The 27,026-nt window shown below is 43.1% G+C and overlaps 1 protein-coding gene across 5 annotated transcripts in view; it reads right to left on the bottom strand.

Annotated features, from left to right (window-relative positions):
* SPATS2L (spermatogenesis associated serine rich 2 like) overlaps positions 1-27,026 on the bottom strand; it is an 86,899-nt gene that overhangs the window by 38,237 nt on the left and 21,636 nt on the right. For all 5 annotated transcript variants that reach the window (XM_048309583.1, XM_048309585.1, XM_048309582.1 and 2 more), the window contains one exon: positions 12,058-12,121. In XM_048309583.1, the coding sequence (XP_048165540.1) occupies positions 12,058-12,096 (39 nt within the window). In that variant the 5' untranslated portion in view covers positions 12,097-12,121. The remainder of the gene's footprint in view (positions 1-12,057; positions 12,122-27,026) is intronic.

The following is a 27,026-nucleotide window of genomic DNA, read 5'->3' as shown; positions in this document are numbered from 1 at the left end:
CATGACGGACCTTCACGGACAGCTTCTCTACCCGAGTGGCAATGTCTTTCCACTCTTCAGCAGCCCAGATTGGTTTTCCTCTGCGCTGCCAGTTTGCCTTCTTCCACCTTTCCAGCCAACCCCACAGAGCATTGGCTACCATCCATGAATCGGTGTAGAGGTAGAGCTTTGGCCACTTCTCTCTTTCAGCTATGTCCAGAGCTAACTGGACAGCTTTGAGCTCAGCAAATTGGCTCGATCCACCTTCTCCTTCAGTGGCCTGTGCAACTTGTCGTGTGGGGCTCCATACAGCGGCTTTCCATTTCCGGCTAGCGCCTACAATTCGGCAGGAACCATCAGTGAAGAGGGCGTATTGTCTTTCACTCTCTGGTAGCTCGTTATATGGTGGGGCTTCTTCGGCACGTGTCACCTGCTCCTCTTCTTCTTCAGAAGATAACCCAAAAGTCTCACCTTCTGGCCAGTTCGTAATTATTTCCAAGATCCCAGGGCGACTTGGGTTTCCAATTCGGGCGCGCTGCGTGATGAGGGCAATCCATTTGCTCCAAGTAGCGTCGGTGGCGTGATGCGTGGAGGGAACCTTTCCTTTGAACATCCACCCCAGCACTGGTAGTCGGGGTGCCAGGAGGAGTTGTGCCTCTGTGCCGATTACTTCTGAGGCAGCCTGGACTCCTTCATAAGTTGCCAGGATTTCCTTCTCTGTGGGAGTGTAGTTGGCTTCAGATCCTCTGTAGCTTCGGCTCCAGAATCCCAGTGGTCGGCCCCGAGTCTCACCAGGCACCTTCTGCCAGAGGCTCCAGGACAGACCATTGTTCCCGGCTGCAGAGTAGAGCACGTTCTTTACCTCTGGTCCTGTCCTGACTGGGCCAAGGGCTACGGCGTGAGCAATTTCCTGTTTGATCTGGGCGAAGGCCTGCTGCTGTTCAGGGCCCCAGTGGAAATCATTCTTCTTGCGGGTAACTAGGTAGAGAGGACTCACGATCTGGCTGTACTCGGGAATGTGCATCCTTCAGAAACCTATAGCACCTAGGAAAGCTTGTGTTTCCTTCTTGTTGGTCGGCGGAGACATTGCTGTGATCTTATTGATGACCTCAGTGGGAATCTGACGCCGTCCATCTTGCCACTTTACTCCCAGGAACTGGATCTCTCGGGCAGGTCCCTTGACCTTGCTCTTCTTGATGGCAAAACCAGCTTGCAGGAGAATTTGAATTATTCTCTCTCCTTTCTCAAACACTTCTGTTGTGGTGCTCCCCCACACAATGATGTCATCAATGTACTGCAGATGTTCTGGAGCCTCACCCTTTTCTAGTGCAGTCTGGATCAGTCCATGACAGATGGTGGGACTGTGCTTCCACCCCTGGGGCAGTCGGTTCCAGGTGTACTGCACGCCCCTCCAGGTGAAGGCAAACTGAGGCCTGCACTCTGCTGCCAGAGGAATGGAGAAGAATGCATTGGCAATGTCAATAGTGGCGTACCACTTTGCTGCTTTGGACTCCAGCTCGTACTGGAGCTCCAACATGTCCGGCACGGCAGCGCTCAACGGTGGAGTCACTTCATTCAGGGCACGGTAGTCCACAGTCAATCTCCATTCCCTGTCAGACTTGCGCACAGGCCAGATGGGGCTGTTGAAGGGTGAGTGGGTCTTGCTGACCACCCCTTGACTCTCCAGCTCGCGGATCATCTTGTGGATGGGGATCACAGCATCTCGATTTGTCCGATACTGCCGGCGGTGCACTGTCGAGGTAGTAATTGGCACTCTTTGCTCTTCCACTTTCAGGAGCCCAACTGCAGAAGGATTCTCAGATAGTCCAGGCAGGGTGTTCAATTGCCTAATGCCCTCTGCCTCCACAGCAGCAATCCCAAATGCCCACCTGAGTCCTTTTGGGTCTTTGTAATAGCCATTCCGGAGGAAGTCTATGCCCAGAATACACGGGGCCTCTGGGCCGGTCACAATCGGATGCTTTTGCCACTCCTTCCCAGTCAGGCTCACCTCAGCTTCCAAAAGGGTCAACTGCTGTGATCCCCCGGTCACCCCAGTGATGGATACAGGTTCTGCCCCCACATGTCCCGATGGCATTAAAGTACACTGTGCCCCAGTATCAACCAATGCATCATATTTTTGTGGCTCTGATGTGCCAGGCCATCGGATCCACACCGTCCAGAAAACCCGGTTCTCCCGTGCCTCTTCCTGGCTAGAGGCAGGGCCCCTCTAGCCCTGGTTATCATTCTTTCCCTGGGCATACATGCTCGAGGTACCTTCAAGGGGATCCGACATATCATCCTCCCTTCTGTAATACCTGGCAGCTCGGTCACGGGAGGCTGAGGCTACCTTCACCTTAGCGGAACCCCCTCGGTTAGTGCCTCCCTCCTTGAGTTCACGCACCCGCGCTGCCAGGGCAGAGGTGGGTTTCCCATCCCACCTTCTCATGTCTTCCCCATGCTCACACAGGAAAAACCACAGCTCAGCTCGTGGGGTGTACCCTCTCTCTCTAGCAAGGGGGACGACGGGCTCTGACTTGGGGGCCTGTGACTCGCACTGGTGCCACACTGACCCTCCTCATCTCCTCCCTCATCTCCTCCCTCATCTCCTCTTTGAGGTCCTGGACCACAGCAGAGACATGAGCTTTCAGCGGGCCATTGATCATGCTGTCATAATGCCTGAGCTTGTTGGCAACAGAGCCCACTGTTTCTTGGGTATTGTCAGCATCAATCGTTGCAATGAAGGTGGTGTATTGCGATGGCCCTAGCCTTGCCAGGTTCCACATCATCTGTCCTGTGCACCTGACCTTATCGGGGTCATTATCATGCTGTCCATCCTTCCCAAAGAGTACCTCTAATATTGCCACCTCTCTTAGCTGTTGGATCCCTTGCTCGAGTGTCTTCCACTGCATTCTATGATGATACTCCTGCATTCTTTCGTTGTGAATGAACCTTTCTCTCACACTCATTAAGAGCCGCTCCCAGAGAGAGAGAGGCCCTGGCTCCCTCACAAATATCTGGTCCACACCTGGGTCCTGGGTCAACGATCCCAGATACCTTGCCTCACCACTATCCAGTTGCACACTTGTGCCCATAAGGTCCCAAACCCGAAGCAGCCAGGTGGTATAAGGCTCACGCCCCCTTCGCACAATGTCGTTTCGCATAGCACGGAGACTGTCGTGCGACAGGGACTCGATGATTTCTGGCTCTGGCTCTCCTGCTGGTTGTGAGGGCCCTGGTTGCCCATCATCATTAACTGGTCGTACTGATTTGGTCTTACACTTCCTCCTTTGCACAGGGGCGACTGCTGCTGGCTGTGGTTGTCCTTGTGGTTCAGCTGAAGCCTGGACGGTTGTAACATCCGTGGGTTCCACTGCTGCACCATCGGACTCACCCTCTTTGGGGCAGGGAGAGGGTTTTTCACTAGCTAAGGAGGTGTATTCCCTTAGCAATTGGCATATCTCCTGGCGCACCTGGCCCATCTCCTGGCACATCTCCTTGCGCACCTGGCCCATCTCCTGGCACATCTCCTTGCGCACCTGGCCCATCTCCTGGCACATCTCCTTGCACACCTGGCCCATCTCCTGGCACATCTCCTGGCGCACCTGGCCCATCTCCTGGCATATCCCCTGGCGCACCTGGCCCATCTCCTGGCACATCTCCTGCATCCCTTTTGCCAGTACCCCCACCCAGTTTGGGTAGTCCATTTCTGAGGTGGACTGTTGGGCGGTATCAGTCTGTGGGGCGGGATCTCTAGTGTCTGGGGCTGTGGCAGGCTCTGGCTCTGGGGTAGGATCTCTAGTGTCTGGGGCTGTGTCAGGTTCTGGGGCAGGATCAGGCTCTGGGGTAGGAACTCTACTCTCTGGGGCCATGTCAGGTTCTGGGGCAGGATCTCTAGTCTCTGGGGCTGGTGTCCGGGTAGATATCCAAGCCAATCTCAACTTATCCTTGAGTGCTAAATAGAGTAGGCCTATCAGCAGCAGATGGTTAGTATTCAGAGGGAATTTAAACCCTTCGAAAATTGATGGGGTGGGCCCAAAGAACTGGTTGAGGGGTTGAGGGAAAACTTCCCCTGGTGTCATTTCCTCACAGAAGGTACCATTGTTAACATAACTCCAAAAACATGTGCTCAGTGTGTGATAGCCGTTTATCCATGTGCCCACATTCCGGAGGAAGTTAAAAACCCATGAATTCCTCACCTTCTCGACCCATAATGCAAGCTGGATAACAGCAATGGTAGCCTTAGTCAGAGGACCCATATTCAAGTAAGGAGCTGCAAAGGGGAAGAATATAGCCACGGCCACATGCCACCCGAACCAGGGTAAACTAGACCACATAGTGCTGCCTAACAAGGTTCCTATATCTGGCACACAAAGTTATCCAGGAACTGTTATTCCTTTTTCACCTCTCTCTCTTAATGCCCTCGTGCCTCACGTTGGGCGCCAAGCTCTGTCTCGGTTTTGAAAGACAGGTGTCTGCTAAGGAAGGCAGAAGCCCCCCCTTGAAGTGGCAGATATAACCCCTTTTCCCTCCAAGTTATTATATTTTGAAATCAAGGGCCTTTAGGCAAAGATGTGGGAAATAGGAATAACAGTTCTTTACTATATATATATATGTATATAACCAGTCAAACAAAACAACAACAACTATGGCAGTAACAGCAATCACAAACCCAGTCCCAGCCTTCTCGGCTGTCAGGCCCTTTCCCCTCGGGTGCAGTTCCGCTCGCAGCCGGCAGGGGCGCTGGCGGCTCCCGGTGAGCAGGGCAGGTGCGATGGTTCCCCCGCGGCTGCAGGGGGCGCTCCGGAGCGAGCTCGGGAAACCCGCGGCTCTGGTGCCCTGGGATCCCGGGAAGGGATGGAACAAAGGCTTCACAAACCGCTGGGCAGCTGATCCCGGACTCTCAGGAACAGCAGGCTGGAACGGCAGGCTAGAACGGCAGGCTGGAGCGGCAGGGACGAACGCAAATCCCGGGTGGCAGGCGAGATGTATCCAGATGGGAGAACCCCACGGAGGCCCAGGCAGGCAGGGCGAGCAGGGCTACAGCGTAGCGAAAGCTCGAAGCAGCAGCAGGGCAGGGCAGCCACAGCCCGGTCTCCAGCAGGGCAGGGAAAAGCGGCTTTTGGGGTCCCGGTGTTGTTTCCAGCAGGAAGAAAGAACGGCCAAACAGAAAGAAGCAGCAGCTCCTTTCTCTGCAGCTTCTCTCTCCGGACGCTCAGAGCGAACTGACCCCACACCCAGGTGTAGACAAAGGAGTAGCCAGGCCCGCCCCACCCCCCTTTTTGTCTTTCTTAAGTACAGCTATTTGTCCCCTAGCAACATGCATATGGGAGAAAATTCCTTTAACAGAAAAAAAACTAAGACTAAACTGAAACCCCAACAGGTATGTGGAGGGAGACCAGGCTATATGACAACTTTCACCTAGAAATGCAAATTTCAAGGTCCCTGATACTACACCCCTTAGTCCTTTAACCCCGATTTCAAATGTGTAGATTTCTAGGTCTGAAGCTCAGCTCTGTGCTCCCATGCAAAATGTGTCCCATTTGTTTCTGGAAAGGGACCTAGTGATAGAAAAGAAAAAGGCAAAGGGAGGGATAGGAAACTTCCTGACAGCATAAGCCTAACACAAATGCACTTCTCTAGCTGTAGGTCATAAGAGACCTAACACAGACTGTGAGGAACAGAAGCATATCAAAGCTCCATGAAAGCTTGACAAATACAAGATGACAAGGTGGACTTACACAGAAGGGCTCAGTGTGAGCTGGACTTAGGCAGTCCAGGTGTGCTGGTTCCTCTCTGGTTCACCTGCTAGCTCAGGTGGTAAAACAGCCCTTGTGCTAGTACAGCTAGACATCTGACCCACTTACAAACCTCCAGTTGCTTGAGAGAAGTCCATCACTTCCCTATCCAAAAAAACTGTACAGAGGTCATTTTTATTACAGCTGTGACAGGATGATTCCAGGGCAGGAGGTAACTCCTAAATTTCTAAATTTATAGTCCTCAAACTCAGCAAGAACATCCTTCTTCTCAATATGTAAGCAACAGAATATGCAACTAGAATAATCTGATATTTATGACTTCTCATCAACAAACTCCCTTAAAAAATATTTAGCATGCTAAAGGATGAAAGAAAGTACCAGAGAAAAAGAATCTCTTACCATGCAATGGTACTGCATTAATGCCAGTCTGCAAAAGCTAACTCAGCAGTCTACTTTATTAGATTTCCATGTATGTGGGAGAAAAGTGTTTTTTTTCTACTTACTGAAACCTGATCATAGGAGAAACAGCATTACCAGACAGACTACAAGGAAGTCAATTATTTTCATTATTTTGTGAAACATCCTGTTTTTATCTGGTGTAGATTCCCAGTGAACTTCTGTCATCATCTGGATGCTAGACAGCATTCTGGGACACCAAGAGAATTCAGTAACATACCTTCAGAACCACACAGATAATTAATGCTATTAATGTCAGCATTAGTTGAGAATCTGTCACTGACAGTAATTAAATTCCTGGGCTTTCCCTCCTGTAGCCTAACATGAAAGCACATTACTTTGTTTACTACTAAGAAAACTCTCAGAATTTCAGCTTACAAAAGCTACTTTCAAGCAATCACAGATCTGAAATATAAATCTGTGATCTTGAAAAAAACTATATACAGTCAAGAACATGAAAGACAGAATGCAGGTCCACCTCCACTTAAACTCACAATCCAGAGCTCAAGTCATGCTAATGCTTGCTGCAATTTGAGCCAGATTATGTCTCATCAGGACCAGAATTCCACAGTCATGAGGATGTTTTTATCTGTCTCTTACAAAAAATGTTGAAGACTGCCCAGAAGTGGAATCAAAACTGAAAAAGGTTTCTAGTCCCCTCAGATAAGCTTCTACCTCACAATAAAATCCCCAAGGTCTGATCAGATATACTTGACTATTTTTCTGATGGTTACTGTTAAACATCTCACTTGGGGCAAATTTTTGGCTCACCTAAAAAAAATATTAAATGAATCAGTAACAGGTTACTCCTGAAGAATATAGCACACAGGAAAGGATACTGAATTCTATCCTCTCGTGGTAGCTTACTCTTAAGTCCTCACAAACACCCATCTCACAAGATCTTCTGGGTAAGTCAAGCTCAAAAAGAAACAGAGCCAGCCTGGAAGCTGTGACACCAGATTACCTATTCCACATGCAGAACCAAGCTGACAGTGCTGTGTATTCCTCTAAGTCCTTTACGTTCTCTATCAAGTTTCAAATGGTTCCCAAGCAACTGTAACAACATGGACTCAATCACTGCCTGTTTGCTGCTCTGCTCCATCTGGTCCCCCTTGGCATCATCTCAAAGAGGATGTTTCTGGTGAATAAGTAACATATCCGGGGTTCAGAGAGTTTGTTTATGTATTTCTGACATAGTGACAAACTGAACTTCTTTGCTGAAAGCTCACGGCTGTTCTGAAACCCCTGAACACAGCTGCTCTAATCCCCTTGAAGTAAGTTACTATTATGGTCACTTAGACAGAAATATTCTTATTTATTCTTGGTTAGGAAAACTAACGCAGATCCACCTTCACTTCGTACTAAACACTAGGATCAACAGATTTTCTCTAAGTTAAGAACTAAATTAATTTATAAGTATGGTTATCAAGAACCACCGACATTTCCTACTTTATTTTCACTCCATGTCAGTAGCAAACCTTTATGTACACATATACATCATTCAGCTACATTACATCTCCAGTTCCTCCCAAATCCTGCAAGTGAAGCAAAGAAGAAGGGCTGCCTGCAGAACACTGCTGGTTTCGATAATCTAGGAATTTAGCATTAGCAGATGTCCTGGCTACGTTAAGCAAGAAAATGCATTTTAAAACCACTTCATGGCAAAATTTTTTAAAAGGTTTTGAACTTCTACACAAACATATTTCATGAATACAATTTGACTTGGTTGCATTTGGAGGTTATTTCTTACATTGGAGACATTTTCCCAGAAGCTTTACTAAATTCATCCTGACAAACTGAACAAATGCTGCTAATACCCCCTTTGAGCAGGTCTGTACCTCTCTTTCTGCTACATGATCTGTTCATCACTCTGATACCTTCTGATCATTTGTTCCTAGTAAGCCCCAAAAAAGGTCTACTTGCTGCAGTAAACTTCTTTAGGCACTTGTCATGGATTTACTATTTCACTCTAACCCATCAAATAGAAAGCCAGACATTCTAATATGTTATTTCAGGATTCCTGAAAAGTTTGGCTTAGTAAGAACTGTTCTGCTTGAGCGATGACAGCACCATTTACAGACATGAGTCTGTGATATCCTTAACCCAAGTTAAATGGCTCATCAAGTGACAAAAGTGCATTTTGATCAACTTTTCTGGTCTTTGAACAGTCCATCTACTTCAACACGTGGGCAAAGAACAGCTGCAAAGGTCAACTTTAAGGAGAAAGTGAAATCACAGATTGGAACCTATCTGCTTTTGTAATGTATGATTTTAAATTTACGTATTACTTCCATTCCTTCCACTCTAAATCCTACTCTTTCCTTGCATGCTGACTGTTGCTTATGAGAACCACATTTATGGTGTAATGCAAACAAAACTGTGAAACCTCCAAAACCACATCTGAATAAAATTTCCTTCTTGCAGTGCTGCCCATCTGCTCCTCCAGCTCTGACAGTTGAAATGACAAATGAGAAAGCAAGCCTTTCAGGAGAATTTCAGCAAAACTTCACTCCTAACAGAATCTCAAAAGGAGAATTTTCACCTGAATGAGTATTTTGCTAATTCCAGCTGACAGCAGATCTCACTTGTTCACACATGTTTAGACACACAGCAAATTAAAAAAACAAAAAAAAAGAAACGAAAAAATATGGGCCCAAAAGCAAATCCTGAAGTTTAAACAATTCCTGATATTTCTTTGGATCAAAACCAGAGTCACATGCCAGAGCTGAATGGTTATCCTGGGGAGTGCCTGATATTCACTCTTCTCTTGTTAAACTAAGAGGGTCTAATTGTTGCAGGAAACAATACATCACTTGTATTCCTCACTCCAATTGCTTCTTCTTTGGAAGCCTTGTAATTCAGAATCTCAGCACCTCTTCTGGTGATGTCCTAGGTTAATGCTTGAATACCTCCTTTGATTTTATGGATTTTGGATGTAAGCCAATGAGTTTGGCTCATTTTATCCTTTAATCCAGTGCACTTTTGTGCATATGATCTGAACTATGTATAAACACTCAGTCTCTGAAAATCCTGATACAAAAAAAGTCCTTACTTATCCTGTATTATCAGGCACAGAGATAAGTGTTATCAGAGGCAAGAGGGAGAGTGGCACAGTGAAGGAAGACTGTAGCAAGGGTCAGGGCAGAGGGAATTATTCTGAGAGAGATCCTGATGGTAAACTTCTTATACTAGTTATGCAGACAATTAATGACCTTTGTGTCTGCTGAAATGCAGAACTTAGGTTATTCCAGAAAATCTGTGGGTTATATGCATGAAAATATGGTAATTGAAAAAGTCCTGGCTCCCCCACAAGAGTATCACAGCTGCAGGAGTTTCTGCCAACTATGGAAACTTCCATTAACCTTCCTAACATCACAGGCCAACATTTATATAAATCTCTTGGGGGAGAAAAAATAAGATATAAACCAGAATGTTTAACCTATTGACTTTATGAACTATTTCAGCTGAAATGCCAAGAATGAATTATACAAGTATCACTACCACAGTAGCATTCTTTTATGACTCAAATTCAGGGGTGGGGCTTTACAGAGTCTGGGTGTGAGCATAATGCCCAAAATGTCTGCCTTGGCCTCACATCACTTTTAAAACAGTGGTAGAGGTTTTAATTTCTTGAATAACTAGAAGCTGATCATGGAGAGAACACAGGGAAAGGTCACCACTGAAAAACCCCCAAACAACTGCCCCCCACCCTCAAACAAAAGAACAAACATGCTGAAATCTGCATGGGATCTGCACCACATTCTTACTACAGTGAAACAACCTTCAATTTAAGGAGAAACCTGCGTGCTACTTTTGCAGAAACTTCCATGAATAAGTATTTGTGTGCAGATGTGCAGCTCCTTTGGCTTCATGCAAGTCCTAGCAAGATCAAAGCCTTAAGTACATTATGATCGGCAAGCACTAAGGAAGAAGAAAGGGAGAGCTGGGAAGGAACTGCATTCTATTCTGTTCTTTTAAACAAGGCCTGCTTGTATTTACATTGATGGCAATGGATTTGTGGAGCTCAGCAGAAGTATTGTACTTATGAACCTTGGTTTTCTTACTCAGAAATACTGCCTCCCAAAAGGTGGATAAAAGTAAACATTAAACTCTCTGCTTCAGTGCTGTGTAGCATGACCATGTAAGCTCTGCAAACTAAGAGAAAGGGATGTGATTTTGACTCTTACCAGTACACTGTAAATATGTCGGCTTTTCAAACATGCAAATGAAATCCTTACGTTTCAGCAGTTTATGTGCAAATATAATCAAAAGCAACTCTGCAGGACTTCTATGTTCAACCCTTTCCTCACATTTCTAGTGCATCACTTGAAGAGTTCTGAAGCTAGTCACGTTTTGGTTACTCAGTTTGTTGCTGCCCATGCTGTAAACAAAATACGAGATACCAAACAGAGCCATTGCAATCCTGTTTTAAAACAGGACAGACTTGTCCCAGTGCAATGGCTCTCTGAGCACGACACTTTCCCAGCTGATGTATGTAGATTGCATGAGGCTTATGCTGTTTGGTCACTAACCCTTTATTTAGTAGGTTATTAATCTTTATTTTCCAGAACGAAACCCAGTGATTTTGCAAAAGAATTTCAATTGCTATTAAACTAAGTTTTCAATTTGGCATAGGGATTTAGTAGGACTTAAATACCGATGGAAGATACAGGAATAAAGAGTAGAACAATTTATAACAGAATGTATTGATCCAATTATTTTCCTGCCTTAAAATGCATATGCTCACAAACATTTGATTTTGGACACTCCCAGCAGATATCACACATGGAATAACAGATATCTAGCATGAATAAATTAAGTCCTATTGCAGTTCCTCATTCTTAAACTTGCAAAAGACAAACATGTGATTTGTAAAATCATGCACTTGTAAAACTGATTTAAATAAAAAATTCAAGCTACACAGTAAATATGCAGAGCTTCAATTTATTTACTGAGTTGTATTTTGAGAATTAATGTAGTTTACCTTTGAGTACTCTGACATCAGGAAAAAGATGACATTACTTTCTACTGCAAAATCACCATGCTACTCAATTTTAAAACCCTGTGCTGTTATTAAGGACTAAGGAAGATATTAATCATCAAAACAGAGATTCATATTGACATGCAAATCCTCAAGCACAATGAGCAATTGAGATGTGAACATCAAATATAAGGTAAAACTACTCAAAAAACAGGCACCTGCGCAGTGCAACAGGTAAGGAACTGTTACCCATAAACAGATATAGAGCAAAAGAAGTTCTATCGTTAGATTCTCTCTTCACAATCTGCCTGCTGGGAGTCACAAAAGATCTCCTGACCTACCTCTTATCCTAAGTTGCTTTAGGTCCTTTACTGCTCCTGAAAGGGTGATGAGGCTCGAGCTCCAGCCAAGGATATGGAGAAGACTCAAGCACATGGAATGCAGTTTAAAACAGACATACTTTCATAGGAAAAAGTAATCTGCTCTTTTCAGATCCTGCACTTTTAGGAATTGCGTTAAGTATTACAGGCATAACATTCTTGGGCAGAAAATTATTTTCTAAAGGGCATGTTTCCTCAACATGATTGTGTTTTGTACAGCAGCAATCATCCCAAAGTGCTGTTCTCCACAGCATCAGTGTGCACAGGGATTACAAAGGAGTAAGAGAAGACTAGCTGACAAAAGAGTCTCTCTGCAAAAAACCAAAAATGCTTCTTGTCAAGCAAGATTCAGATTAGTCCTATCAATACCCGTCTGTGTACTTAACTTAATGCACAGAGTCAATACACATTAAAGTTCAGTATGTGAACAGTGTTGGAAAGAGCAAAAATGAAATATGTATGCAAATATAATTTTGGCTTGCATTGTATGGTTACTTAAACCTACCTTTTCCTTGATATTTACGGGAGAATTGATTTCTGCCATCTCTATTCAGGGGAGAGTAGTGTCTCTGAAATGAGAAAAAAAATCAAAGAGATTAATTTGGAAGTTTTAGTCCCAAACCTGTCAAAGCTACAGCTGTAATGACTAATTGCATATGCTTACCTGTAAGCATTAGAGAAACATAAGAACACAATGTCCTGCACAACAGTGCTCAATCTTGCCAAAAACCAAAGCTAGTCCAAATTTCAACCTTCCCCAGATTAGTTCTGCAAGCACATTTAAAAATGCCTTACAGCTATGAATCTGGATAGAAGATGTATCACACTCCTCCCAGCCATGCCTCCCAGACCCTGTTCTGAGGCTGTGAAGAGCAGGAATACCTTAGATGAACTCAACAGCTCCTGTTTTCTCATTCACCAGCATCCTCAATTTTTGCCAAAACAATTTATCAATCAATGCAGTCCTAAAAAGCAGCTAAATGTGCCAGGAGGTTGGGCTGACAAGTGCTGCATGGCTTCTTGTTTGTTTTTTTAGTTCAAAACTAATTCAGAGGATTTAGTCACACAGCTCCTACTGAAAGTAACAGGGTCTGTAGATTTAAATCTCTATGTCTTCTCTGAAAACTTGGGCACATGAATGGAATTTGCATGTGATTAAGAAACCCTGCAATATGCTTTCTATTTCCAGTTATGTGGCTGGGTAAGTGAGAGACACTCTAACACATGATGAAGAGTTAACACAGGGAAAGGAGTCCCATTGCCTAATCTTGCTTCCATCAAAAGCAACTGCCTTAAACTTCACTAAGGAAGAGTTGAATCTTCACATTTTAAAATTAAATCACACACAAAGAATTACACCAAAGACTCAGTCAAATGAAATACAAGCCTGGTTTGGTCACTCTCTTTAGCTCTATTGTACGTTGATAAAAAGGTATAGGTATAGATATATGAGAATGAACCCTTAAGTTCATTCTAAGTTTTTAAGTTGAAACACCTCCTTTTACCCATTTGAGCCTTTGCTATGTGGACTGATGTAAGTGTTCCAAAAATTCTTCTAAATCTCTTTTAATGCCCTTAAACAATCCTCCCTTAACTCCTTCTTTGAAGCATAAAAGTTTAGTAGAGTTCCAGAAATTAAGCACTTCTCTTACAGTATTCACTGACAATATTTAGATCTTATAATTAATTTCTGTATGCACCCGTTTTCTAACTAAAGAGATGAGAGTTGAGGAAGCATATGGCAAAGAGATAATGGGAAGCAGAAAAAGAAGTTAATTTGAGTTTTGGTCTGATGAAGAGCCAAAAGACAAAAGTAACCATTTCCATTGCCAGCTATTAAAAAGACATGCTTGAAATGAGTAAGGTTGCTTGTGCCATCTCCATTTTACTATACCATGAACAGATGCTCTACTAGAACTCAAATACCTTTTACCTTTATTAAGTCAGTGGCTCAAATGCTTGGCCAAGACTGGAGTCTCACTGTGTTTGATAAGACTTCCTGGCAACTGGGCCACTGTGTCACTCTGAAGGCCTTACTGTCTGCTGGTATCTCAGAGCAGAAGGTTCCCCTTCCTGCCCCTCCTTACATCAAGAATGAAAGAGCTCAAATTAGTTTCTTTATCAAGCCCACCCAAAGGCTAAAAGCAGAACTAAAAACATCTGGACAGAGCAGGCAGGAAGATCACACAGAAGGTAAGCCCAGGGCAATTCCATTTCCAATATTTAGTGTGTTCCAATAACAGAAGAAAGGTGTTAAGCAATGCTTGTAGTCTGCAGTCCCTAGACAACATTTTTTTAATGTACTTCTTGTCTTTTGCTGTCAGCTATTTCTCATTCCAAAGGGGCAAAGAACATAAAATACAGATAATCAAATTTCCCATGCAGACTGGAAAAGTCAGCTCTAAAGTTACTCTAAGTCTTCATCTCCCTTACTGCTTTTCATAAAAGCAAGCCTTCTACCTAGTGACATCAAACCCACACTGGGCAGGTCCTATTCTCTGTTTAAGAGATAACAGTATGTTAAGGAATAGTTAATTTGACTAGTTTGCTCTTGTACCTAGTACTGAGCAGATTTTGTAATGTTAGAGACAACTGATCAATGCCTGCCCTCTTGCATACTGATTCAAATACACTTAATCTGACCGAGCACCTTATAACAACATTAACAAAAGCAGTAAAATCTTTTACTCAAGAGCCAAACACACAACACAAAAACAAGCTCAATAAGAGTTAGAGCTAACAAACTCTTCTGGCCTTAAAAGTTTATTAATATATTAAAACCAATAAGTAATGGAAAAGATCTTTGTCACTTTAAATCCTCAGGTTCCTTTTTCAAACATATATGTTACCAATTTTGTACCAAAATTGTACATTTTAAAACTGCATCTTGTATGAAGCAAACTAATCCAAATAATGATACTTGGTGAAAGCCCCATGCCTCTCAACTAAGGTTTCTTCAAAGATACCAGATAAATAATCCTTCAAATTTAAAATAATTTTTTTGATTAAACCCTACTACTTAACCAATTCTACTCTTTGTAGCAATGCTCTGACTTGATTTAAAACCAGATGTAAAAACTTCATTCAACACTTTGCCAGATTTGATGTGCCTCTTCTTTGCTGTACACTGCAGGTGTTACTATGATTATAGCCTTCCACCAATAAACGTGCTGCTGATTCAGCTAGCTTGGAACTGTGCAAGCTGTTTCAAAAAGATCTGGTATGCCACACAAAACATACCCTCTGCTTCTTTCTTCCTTACTCTCTTTTTTCTTTTCCTTTTAAGATAAAGAACTAAGAGGACATCAGCTTTTACATATGAACCCATTTCTCTACACTTCACTCTTCATTAATATGCATATTACAACTGTCAAAATGAAGATGCTAAAACTGAGTTGGAGCTATTTTTCATTCACCTTCTCCAAGGACAGATAATTGAAATAACATGCATAAAACACTTACTCGTTTATATAACTCAGTCCAGCACTGCTTGTTACATAAAATACAGATGAGACATTAAAAAGAAAATGTCAATGCTGCACTAATTTTTAAAAGCACCATCCTTTATGCCCATACTTAATAGCTAACAAATTTAATTTTCTTATTGTAGCACCAACTGATTTATTGACTTAACTAGTGTTTTTGGTCTGATGTTATTTTAATCTCAGTATTGAACAACACTTAGTTTCTAATCCTGTGGCAAAAGACTATAGCACATCCATAATTTTATGAACAAAATAGTCCCACTGAAGTTTTATAAGCTTTATCTCCAGGCTTAGATCTAAATTTGAGCTGCTACATTCTCATCCTGAATTCTTCAGAGAAGCTTCTTTCTGCGCAAGTTGTGAAACATCAAGATAGGACCCTCAGCTGAGCCCTAAAGGCACCTAAAGAACAGTACTTTACATGTAACCAACAGCATGCACACAAAAGAATGTTTGGAGAAAGGTCTTTGACAGAAGATTTTCTGCACTAGCCAAGATTAAGTTAACACAAGTACTAAATTTAAAACACACAAAGTGTACTGCGTATGAGAGATTCTCAGCTTGAATGTCAGCTTACATGCTTTGTCTTTCTCCACATCTCCTGCTTGTATTTGTGCTCCTGAAATGTCACTGAGTATCATGCTAACAGACTTCTAAGAAAAATAAATGAAGAAACCCCAAAAAACTACCAAATCCCTTATATAAATGGATCATTAATTTCTGATACAAATTTCCAAATGCACTACCTGAAGCAGGAGATCACTCTCAGTTTCTCATTACATCCTGATCTCAAATACTGACAGGGTGTTTTTTCTAAACCTATTACACAAATCCAAATTAAACATTTCACCTGCCTTGTAAAATGAAGCATTTCAGTAGCATTCAAGGGAATGCTGCAGAGAAGACTGGACTACTTTTGTTAGAGTTTTACTTCTCTCCCTTACCAAATGAAGCTATTCATATTAGTCTGTGCAGGTTGAAGCTATCATGAACCTGAACCAGGGCATCTACAGTGCTGGCATGTGCTCTGTCCTGCTGACCTTAACTGTAAGTAGCAACGTCCAGCAGGCAGATAGTTACAGGAACAGCCTTTAACCACTGCAGAAAAATATGTCAGAGCTCACCTGTCACAGCTTAAAGTATGTGGCTGCTTGCCCAGCCTTTACAGAAGTTTGCGTTCTGTCTCCAAGCAGCTGTGAAATCCCACTGCTGCTGTGTTAAACTCCCAAAAAATGCCCACCACCTTCCCACTGGTACCAGCATCAGAGGTGCTTGGCCCACAGACACCTTCCAGCCAGCCAGACCCTTGGGTAAAGTTGACAGATTCCATTCTATACAACATTATGGATGGGTGGGATTGTCTGCATCTCAAATATCAAGGAATCACAACAACTCTGTGTCTTGCCACTGCTGCAAAACCTGGCACATGTAAATTTCAGACTTCAAAAACTCTGTCAGAAAAAGAGGAGGTATGTCCCCACTCCTAACAACAACAACAACAAAAGTCTCCTTGCAAATACACAGAGAGGAAAAGTAGTTTATGAAAGCATAAGGGCTGCCAGAAAGATAAAATTTGTGAAAATACCCTGTCACAGTAAAGTCTATCAGAGTGGAGACTGTGTGTGACACCTGCTCCACCACTTCTGACATCTGAAAACACAACTTCGGCAAGGGGGATCAGAAAATTCCCCATTAAACAGCACATAATAATCTGGTGTTGGGAGGATTTCCCATCAGTAGGCTTATGGATGAATGCTTTCCTACGCCCCAAAAAATGTCATAGTTCCTCATCTGCCCACTGCAACTGTTTCCTTTTATAAGGAAATACCACCCCAGCAAATCAAGAATTCCAGGTCTAACTGACTTGACCCTTGCCAATGCTTCTCTAATCCCAGTCACTGAGTGAGCTTTCTCTATTACCAGAGAAACTAGAGTTTACAATTTTGTCACTCAAATTTGTTCATGAAGTAGACCAACACTAGAATATGAATTTTAATTATTTTCTATTTTTAACTACGGATCGTTGTGTCATTTCCAAATACTTCAGTCAAAATCACCCAGCTCCAAAAAGCTAGACAGGTATGGGCAGAACAAAGAAATCACAATTTTAGAGGAACTTCAAAAGACAAGAAAAAAAATGCTAAGTACCTGTGCTGGTTTTGGCTGGGATTGAGTTAATTTTCTTCACAGCAGCTACAACACAGGGATGTTGAAGTTACTGCCAGCATTGCTTACACAGCATCAAGACCTTTTCTGCCTCTCATCCCACCCCAGCAGCGAGGAGGCTGAGGGACACAAGAAATTGGGAGGAGACACAGCCAGGACAGCTGACCAAAGGGATATTCCATATCATAAGATGTCATGCTCAGCATACAAAGCTCTGCCACTCAAACTCACTCCCATGGGGAGGGAGTGAATGAGCAGCTGTGTGGTGCTTAGTTGCTGGCTGGGATTAAACCATGACAGTATCTAATGAGATTGTAGCAGCCTGCACTATGCTTTCATCTTCTCTATTTCTATCTGCTCTACAGAATTACATCTCATTTTCAAATGGGATTCCTACCCGTCCATATATATTATATTACACTGCCTTGCCTGCAGACTTCCACATGTTCCAGGTAAAAGCAAAACCAGCAGAATCAGAGACATGTGGCCTCCATTTCACATTTGACTTTGTTTTTCATTACAAAGAAATGCTACTAGAGAACTGCACATGAAGCCTGAGACTAACACAATTTTTCTGATGCAGTTTTAAGCTAATACTGTTGCACCAGAAAGACTGAAAAAACTCCAAGAGTGCAATTCCAAAATTCAAGTATTTCAGAAAGGAATTATTTTGGTTTTCACTCAGATTTTATTTAAATAGAAGAAAAAATAATTAGGTCAAATAGGCAAATATCAGCATGCATATGATTGTTAGTGACAACAATTACTGCTCTTAGTTGTACACAAAGCCCTGCCACTGATGTTGAAACTACAAGAAATCCAAGATTCAGACATTTGTCTTCAGTATCTTGAGATTAGCAGTGGGTATGATTTTCTATTTGCTGTAGTCTAGTGTCTAAAGATAAACATAATAATTAAAAAAATAAATGCATAAACATAACCAGAGTCAGGAGCACCTAAGCCATATTAACAAGTGTCCTCACAGCTGTCCTTTTAGCCTTTTTGTCACTAGAAATGAACACACCTAGCAAAATCAACATAAAATGTTATTAATACAGAACCAGTGGTTTCCAATACTGTTTAACATCTTTCTAATGACTGCGTGTAGAAATCTTCTATCCACACCATCGTTTTGTATTTCCTGGTTTTCTGAAGTTTGAGATTAGCCACTTCGGACTAATTAAATACCCCAGGTAATTTTCATGACATCTGAGGCCTTTAAAATCCTTTCTTTTAAATGCCTGCCTAAACATATGTATGAGAGTGCACATACATTCCAGAATATTCCCCATTTGCAGAGTCCAGTCCCACTTCCATCCCTGGTCACGCTTTTCTCAATCACAGAATGCAGCTGTTGCCTCTGCGTTCTTCCTCCTGCTCAGCTATTGCAGCCAGATTCTCTACTGGTCACCACACTCTGCCTGAAACCTATTGGCTGCAGATCTGGAAACAGGATGCAGGAAATAAAATGTCTCACTGATTTCACACGTAGCTCTGGATTCCTACAGAAAGGAGGCTTATGCTCCCCCATTGTTTATCACCTCCTCCTGAGGGTTTCTGAAATGCCTGACTACCCAGTCTGAGGAAGAAGTGGATGTCTCAGATCTATAGCCTTGCAGGCTGCTCACTTGGAAATGGGCAGTAAGGAGTAAAGGTTTGGAAAACGTGCAGTAGTGCATCAGGAACTCAGTTATGCTATTTAACACTATAAAGTCCATATCTGAAAGACCACAGACCTATCTGCTAAAAAGAAAAAAGGGACAGAGGTGAGAGTGGGATACGTGAGGAAGGACAGTCCGTAGCACCTGGGTCAGTGTGCTTCTGCCTTCTATCTTCCTCAGATTTCTGCCAAGGGCAGGAATGGCTCTAAGCAGGTACCACAGACACACCATCATGCCCAGTCAGTGTTGCAACAAAACGGTTAGGCACCAGTAAGCTCTGTACCTCATTCTGATAAAACCCATTGCTCTCTGACCTTGTTCTGCTCTCGTCTTCCTAAGCAGAGATAGTACCATGCATGTAACCCAGGGAGAGCCTGTGCTTCTCCCCTCTTGTCACCTGACTTGCTTCCCTCTCCCAGTTCAAGTGTGTGAGAAGCCAGACCACTACATACGTGGGCTCCACAGGCATTTGTGTTTTCACAGAGATGTGGTGTGTGAGGGATCCTCAGGTCCTCCCTGCACTTGGTGTTGCAGCTCCACTGTATTAGAATCCTGCAGAGGAACACTCTAGCCCTTACCAAGATCAGATTAAGAGAGCATCAAAAGAAAGCCACTTGGCTGGCATCTTCCCCAACTCCGTTAATATTTCATCCAAACCGTTTACAAGTATTCAGTGATATAACGTATCTTTTGATACGGACATCACAAAAGACTCTGGCTGTATTTTCTATCACTGGTCCACAGACCACAACTCACCCTTGGCTACAAGCAAGGCTGCTTGCAAACCCTCTTCCTGTACAGTCTTTGAATGCTGGGTCTGTCCTATCGAAGCTAAGCTCTTCTTTGACACAAGTTTCAGTGTGGCTTCCCCAGAAGATTGGTGTCACTGCACGAGCTGGTGTTTGTTCATGGCAAGTGACTGACACCCTCAAACAGTGACACCAGTTACCACCTCAGAGACCTGGAGCTGCTACCTCTGTAGAATATAGCTCAGGCGGAGAAGAACCCAAAACAGTAGTTTATACTTAGGTCATTAACTCCATCCTGCCTCTGAGCAATGGAGATCAATTTAAAAAGCACTAAAGAAAGGCCAGCTCTGCATTATTTACAGCAACATATTAGAATGAAGAATAGAGATACAGGAGGGGACACATGCAAGTCCGATGTAGAGCTATGTATCCATGTTTCAACAGACAGGTAACAGTAAAAAGTAAATACTCTGTAACTGCTGACATATATATGTGTGTGTACATATACAGGCAGGAACATACAAAGAATGAATAAAATGCTTTATGAAATAATCATACTTTGAAGTAAAATAAATTTGAAAAGAAACTAAGTACCATTAATTTAAAAAAAAATAGCATTCTAAACATTGAAAAACATCTCCAAAACACATGTGACTTCACATTTCTTAAACAAACCCTAGGAATTCAGATTTAAAAAAATGTCAAATTTCTGGAAGGGAGTCTTGTTGCACAGCAGCAAGACTGTGCAACTTTTTTTCCATGCAAGGGTATTTTACAGGATAGAAGAGCTATTTCCTAGTGAACATTCAAGGGACTTAGGCACAACCTCTGAAAATTCCTACCATCCTCTTTCCATACTGATTAGTAGCCAAACGTTTATTTTCAAGCCAGATCCTTTCTAAAGTTGCACAGCTTGCCATGTGAAGCAGTGAATCAGTAATCTGAAGCCAACAGTTTCCCACCTAAACTATTGTACATATCATGTGTTTGAACTCCCTATCCAGTTGGTTTTGTCACCTGAATAACTATCAAATATAAGGCTAAAAGTCTATGAGTGGTCAAACACACAGGTAGTTCTAAACTGAGGTGACAGCACTTCCTATTGCTCTTCTTTTTGACCCATCCAATTTATACCACCCACTTAAGAAGGGAACACTCGGCTACACCACTGACTCTTCTCCACATTAAGAAGCTATAGTGAACTACAAAAATATCAAAAAGCTGAAATAGGAAAAGTCTCCCAACAATTTTTCATTTCAGAGTAGGAAATTATCAATTCATTAAAATCAGAACTTCAGAAAAAATGAGGAGTCATTTTCTATAAATGTTTATATAAAGAAAATGAAACAGCTGAAATGGAAGAGACAGAACTCATCCCAGCAGCCTAGTGACAAGGGACCATCTCCATCCTACAGACACTGAAGATCTAGTGCCTGTTCCAAATCTGCCTCCTGTTACACTAGAAGAGTACTTTAATCCCTAGGCCATTCTTAAAAGAAGGTTTTCTCTGAAGAGTTTTTTTATTTCCCTCAAACACACCTGTATTAGCCTCCTAGAACCAGGTAAGAGCCAGCAAAGGCATATCCCCCACTCCAGAGCTCCAAAGGTAGGAAACCCAGAAGCACTCCATCATTACCACAGCTGCCAGTGGCTGCCCACAATAAAGTATCCATTTGCTGCCTTCTGATGCTCTCCACTTCAGACACTACATCCAGGGGCTCTATATCCTCCCCACTCAGCAGGAGAATCTTGCTGGAAGCCTACAGCCTGTACTCTGCTGGCTGACATCCTAGACGAACATCTGCAGAGCATCACTGTGATTCAGCATAACCTGAATTCCTGGTTTTACTACGTATATCACACTACTAGAGCTGAGGCCAATTGACAATAGATGGATTCAGCTACATGGTCAGCAAAATGGTTCTCTCTAACAGGCAGGAGAGAGGGATGGGGGGTTCTGGAAAGAAAAATTCAGACTGAGAAAACTCGCTTTCAACAGTTAAGACTTGCCAAAATAAACATTACCCTCTTGCTCTTCCTCAAGTGCCTCAAAATATCTTACCAGGCATACTGATAAAGAAGAGTCAAACAGCAAAATACAATCTACTCAAATTCTACATCTGCATGGCCCTCCTGCAAAACAACAACAAAAAAGGTTAACTTTCAGTTTTTACAAATGAGGTATTATCTTCCAAGTTGTGGTTGCCAGGGACTTGAGCTATTAAGCCATTTATGCTGGCTCCTATTTCAGCTCAGAACAGAATGCCAAGAGACAGCGACGCTCCATTTGCTTCTGCGGTTGCCCAAATGTGGACTGCTACAAGAGCACAGCATGGGAATGCTGACAGGGAAGGATGTAAAGTGGGAGCATAACTTGCCTCAATCACAGTGGTTTCTCTCAACAGTAAGAGCAGAAGTACAAAAGTGAATATCAGAAGTGTTCAAATTCATACTTGTTTTGGACATCAAGAAATAAATTATCACAAGGAATCAAACTTCAACCAGTAGACTAGTACAGTATAGTAAGTTCTCAATCTTGGAATAAACCTCAAGTTCAAAGATGGTCCTGGAGCTATTCTGGTTCCAGCCTTCTTTCTATGAAGTATTTGAAGTTCACATCACCTTTCCTTCTTGCTCAGGCATCTCTGAAGAGCCAGTTTACTATTGCTAGATGTGCAAGGCTGATTCTCAGCAAATATAATCCTTTGAATTCAAAGAGCTACATGGACTTTAACCAGCTGCTTGCTGGTCCCACAGGAGCCCCCCCAGCTGCAGACAGAGAAGTCATCAGAGCTGCCCTGACCAAGCACACATGGAAGCACCACAGTCATGATGAGTTGGCAAGTTTACAAGGAGTTTGGGGAAAGGAAGCACTTTACCAGAGCTCTGAAAGAGCTCCCTGAATAAAAGGCTTCTGATGAGAACTGATAAAGCCAGGTGCTCAACTGGAGGCAAAACAGACCTGAAGCAGCCTTAGTGTGGCAAGACCTCAGGTAAGTAACATACATTCAAAGTATAGGTAAGCATACTTTATTAGTCAGTGAGGTTATGTATATGCTTGAAGGTAAACACCTGATTTAAATGTGCCAAAGCAGTCTGAACCTTCCAAACCCAAACACTGAAATTAAGTGCAGCCTTTCATTTTCCATAACTAAGTCACCTCATATAGGTCCTTTGAAGAAGATGCAAATTTTTCCTTGAACAGTATTTTAAATTATTATATATTATATACATATGTACACACACAAAATGTATGTACATAAAAGCTCTAAAAAATGTTGACAAGTTTCTCTAGTAAAATGACCTGATGTATATCCACAATGAACAGACACAGGCCCAGCAGTATTCCCACATTAACAGTACCTGCACAGTCACACACTACACTGGAAACACCACCACTGACATTTTGGTATTCTCAGAGTTACAACAAATGCTAGTCCTCCTCTCCTCCCCCACCTTCCTACTGCCAAGGAAAACACTGATTTTCTGATGTTAACAAAAGGTATTCCTGGAAACAACAACAAAAGCACACAAATAAGTTAACCCATAATTACTTATTGTTCATACAGTCCTTCAACCTAATTGCTATTACACATGAATAAGTTGCTATTAGAGCATTTACTGGACTTTGAACTGCACTTTTTAGAGGAAAAACTCAAAAGAAACCCATTATTTTTTTCATCTGAAACCCACGCTACCCATCTACATCAAAATTAGTCGTAAAAGTACAGTCAGTCAATGCAGACTCTGTACTGCCAAAAGTATGCAAAGACAGCTTAACCAGTCCCCCCTTTCACACCCTCCCCAATAGTGAGGAGACAATCTCAAAAAAACTTTTCTGCTTCTGAAGGTCAATAGCATATGAAGTGTTGCTGACATGCATGAACTGAGGTTCCCGTTTAGTCAGATATATTAAGGTTTTGGTTTTTTTTTTAAATTTAAGATTTCTTAACTTGGCAAGGGCAATACCAAGATAAAGCTGTTTGACTAGCTATGACATATGGATAACAAATGGAGTAATTTTAACAACAGAATGAAAAGAAGATAGTTTATTTGTTGAGGAACATTTTCAAGAAAATAAAAGTATGTCTTATTTTAAGGTACTTCTCTCAAAGACAGGTAAGCTCAGTTACACTGTATAGCACAGATATATATTCTAGAGCATCTTTCAGCTCATCTGTTTGTGCCCATTCACTGGAAGTGATCTATCTTTGGCATGCCAGAATCCATGAAATGATAATAAAATCTGTGGACAAACCTTCACTTTGCATCTGTCCAGAATTTCTGAAGACGAGTATTTAACACAGCTTTGGAGGATAAGGTAACATACTCTTTGCTTCACAGAATTCAAAAGCATCAAATTAAGCTCTAACTTGTAGTTACCTAGGTTACTACTTACCACTGCAGGCCCTACCAGCTGAAACCCTCAGTGTTCTAAAGGATGCCAAACCCACTTTTCTTGGGCAAACATGGATACCAGCACATTTCAGATGCTGTATTGGGTTTGTGTGGCAATGTCTGATAGTGGAGGGGCTACAGGTGTGACTTCTGTGAAAACTGCCAGAAGGTTCCTTCATGTCTGATAGAGTCAATGCCAGTCAGCTTCAAGACAGATCTGCCACTGGCCAAGGTCAATCCCATCAGCAACCATGGTAGTGCCTCTGGAAAAACACAGTTGGGGGGGGGGGGGGGGGAGGGGAAAGCTGTGCAGCAGCAATTGCAGCTAGAGAGAGAAGTAAGAATATGTGAGAGGAACAGCTCTGCAGACACCAAGGTCAGTAGAGAAGGAGGGGCAGGTGTTCCACACACCAGAGCTGAGATTCCCCTGCAGCCCATGGGCAGCCCATGGTGAGGCAGCTGTGCCCCTGCAGCCCATGGAGGACCACAGGGATGCAGAGATCCACCTGCAGCCCATGGAGGACCACAGGGATGCAGAGATCCACCTGCAGCCCATGGAGGACACCACACCGGAGCAGGTGGATGCCTGAAGAGGCTGTATCCCTGTGGGAAGCCCACAACGGAACAAGCTCCTGGCGGTAACCTGCGGACCCATGGAAAGAGGAGCCCAGGCTAGAGCAAGTTTGTTGGTAGAACCTGTGATGCCAGGAGGGGGTCACGCTGGAGCAGGCTGTGCCTGAAGGACTGCAGCTCATGGGAAGGGACCCATGCTGGTGCAGTACAGGGATCCCTACTGGTGCATTTTGAGAAGAACTATAGCCCATGGGGAGGACGCGGGTTGGAGAACTTCACGGAGGGCTGTGTCCCATGGCGGGGACCCCACAGCGGAGCTGGGGAAGAGTGTGAGGAGTCCTTCCTCTGAGGAAGAAGGATCAGCAGAGGCAACTGACCATGACCCTCATTCCCCATCTACCAGCACTGCTCTGGAGAGGAATTAGAGAACTTGGGAATAAAGTTAAGCCTGAGAAGAAGGGAGGACTGGGGGGAAGGCGTTTTAAAATCTAGGGGTTTTTTTCTCATTATCTTACTCTTATTGACTGGTAATAAATTAAGCTAATTTCTCCAAGTCTAGTCTGTTTAGCCTGTGATGGTAACAGCTGAATGACTGTCCCTGTCCTTCTCTTGACCCACGAGCCTCTTGTTATGTTTTCTCTCTCCTACCCAGCTGAGGAGAGGAGGGACAGAGCAGCTTTGGTGGGCACCTGGCATCCAGCCAGGGTCAATCCACCATAAGCACACAAAAAAGCATGTTTTGTATGTGAACCTCAAAATTGCCTTAACTGCCATGTTCCTCTTCTCACTGCTGTTAATTAGCAACATTACAACAGCACTGACAAGCTCTTACATATTTCCTGTGGGCACTATCAAAAAACCAGTGCTGGTTAACAGAGTTACCACACTAGGCAAGTCAAAGTCTCAGCAAGTCCAACTCCCTGTATCTCAACTTCCTCTAACCATCCTGCCAGCAGTAAGAACTGCCAGACAACAAACTGAGCTAGCTAGGAATTTCCCAATCAAATGGGTTTTGTTGGGGTTGGATGAAGCTACTTCAGCATAACCAAAACATTTCTCAAACACCAGCTAAGCAAGGGCTCCCCAAAAGCTAACTGAATTCCCTATTAGCCAGTTATCCTTCCCCAGAAAGCCCAAATCACAGCAAAACTTGAGATAAGCAAAGTTCAGCTTAACAAAGCAGGAAGTTACTGTAGCTTGTGCAGACACGGAAGAGCTGACCACAGCATTCATTATCAAGTAAAGCCCTGTACCAGTTATGCCTCATTATTCTAGAGCCTTACCAAGTAAAGGCAAAGGTGACTCCTGAACAGCTAGTCTTTTTCAAAGTGTATGACTGCATTTTCATGAAGCCATGCACAGAGTTATCATCTTCATTCATAATGAGCAGTTCTGGCAGTCACACAGATTTCTTACTGCAGAGAAAAGCACAGTCTGAGCTGCCACAAATTCACGTCTCCAATTTAGCCACACACCAAAACAAGCAGGGCTGGCTCTGCAGGCAGCAGACGTGAGCTGTGACGGGATTCTGTGGTTAACAGAGCTCTGTCCCTGGTATCCACAGAACCAAGGACCTTGGCTGAAGAGAGCTGGATTTATAGTTGCTCATAATTTGGACTCTCCAATAACGGAGAAAAAAAGAAGACCCATGTATGAGAAGCAATTTACATAGGATGAGATTCAGCTCCACTGGCTGTCTTCCTCAAACATGCAAATTGGTTCCCAATGATATTGACACAGGTAGAGTTGTTCCAAGACCTTAACTTCAGCTATCATTATTTTTCCAGGGGTTCTGCTCATTAACTGAGATCGGACAGTCTAGCCACTTTGCTCACCATCAGAGCACAGCAAACAGGGCTTTTTAAACTGCCTGAACTGTGCAGTTGGAGGAAAAATACAAGAACTCTTTCACACTTTATCCCCATATACACCCTGCTTTTATTTTAGGCAGGGCACAAATTACTGCCTTGATCCTCCCTTCTAGCAGAATACACACTCCATCCTAGTGGCCTCAGAGAACATTTGTTCCTTCGCTGCTGAAAACAAAGATATTCATAGTTCTTCCAACCTCCTCTAACTGCCTGCTCCATAGAGGGAACAAAAAAATCGAAGTTGTCACTGGCAAAGAAAAACTACCTGCTCTAATCATGAACCTTTAGAGCTGAACCATTTCAGAACATACTAGAGGGGGCAATTCTGCTCTGTGGGCTGCCTTTTTATGAATATGTTCACTTTTCCCCATGATACAAGGAACGTTTCATTCAAGTCAGTGCTTCAGTGTTAAAAAGTCATGAGAAATTTCCCAGAACTTCTTATGAAGACACCGAAGTCTCAGTTTCACTGCGCTTACTGCATGATCAACCAAATCCCATAATGTCATCTCTCTCCTGGAATGACAGCATTGACTGACAAACCCAGTAAGAGGTTTGGAGGTGGCCGCTT

This window comes from Corvus hawaiiensis, chromosome 7 (assembly GCF_020740725.1).
Source record: "Corvus hawaiiensis isolate bCorHaw1 chromosome 7, bCorHaw1.pri.cur, whole genome shotgun sequence".
In the NCBI taxonomy this organism is placed as follows: Eukaryota; Metazoa; Chordata; class Aves; order Passeriformes; family Corvidae; genus Corvus; species Corvus hawaiiensis.
Note: the sequence above shows the minus strand (reverse complement) of the source record. Positions and strands in the feature narration are given on the sequence as shown.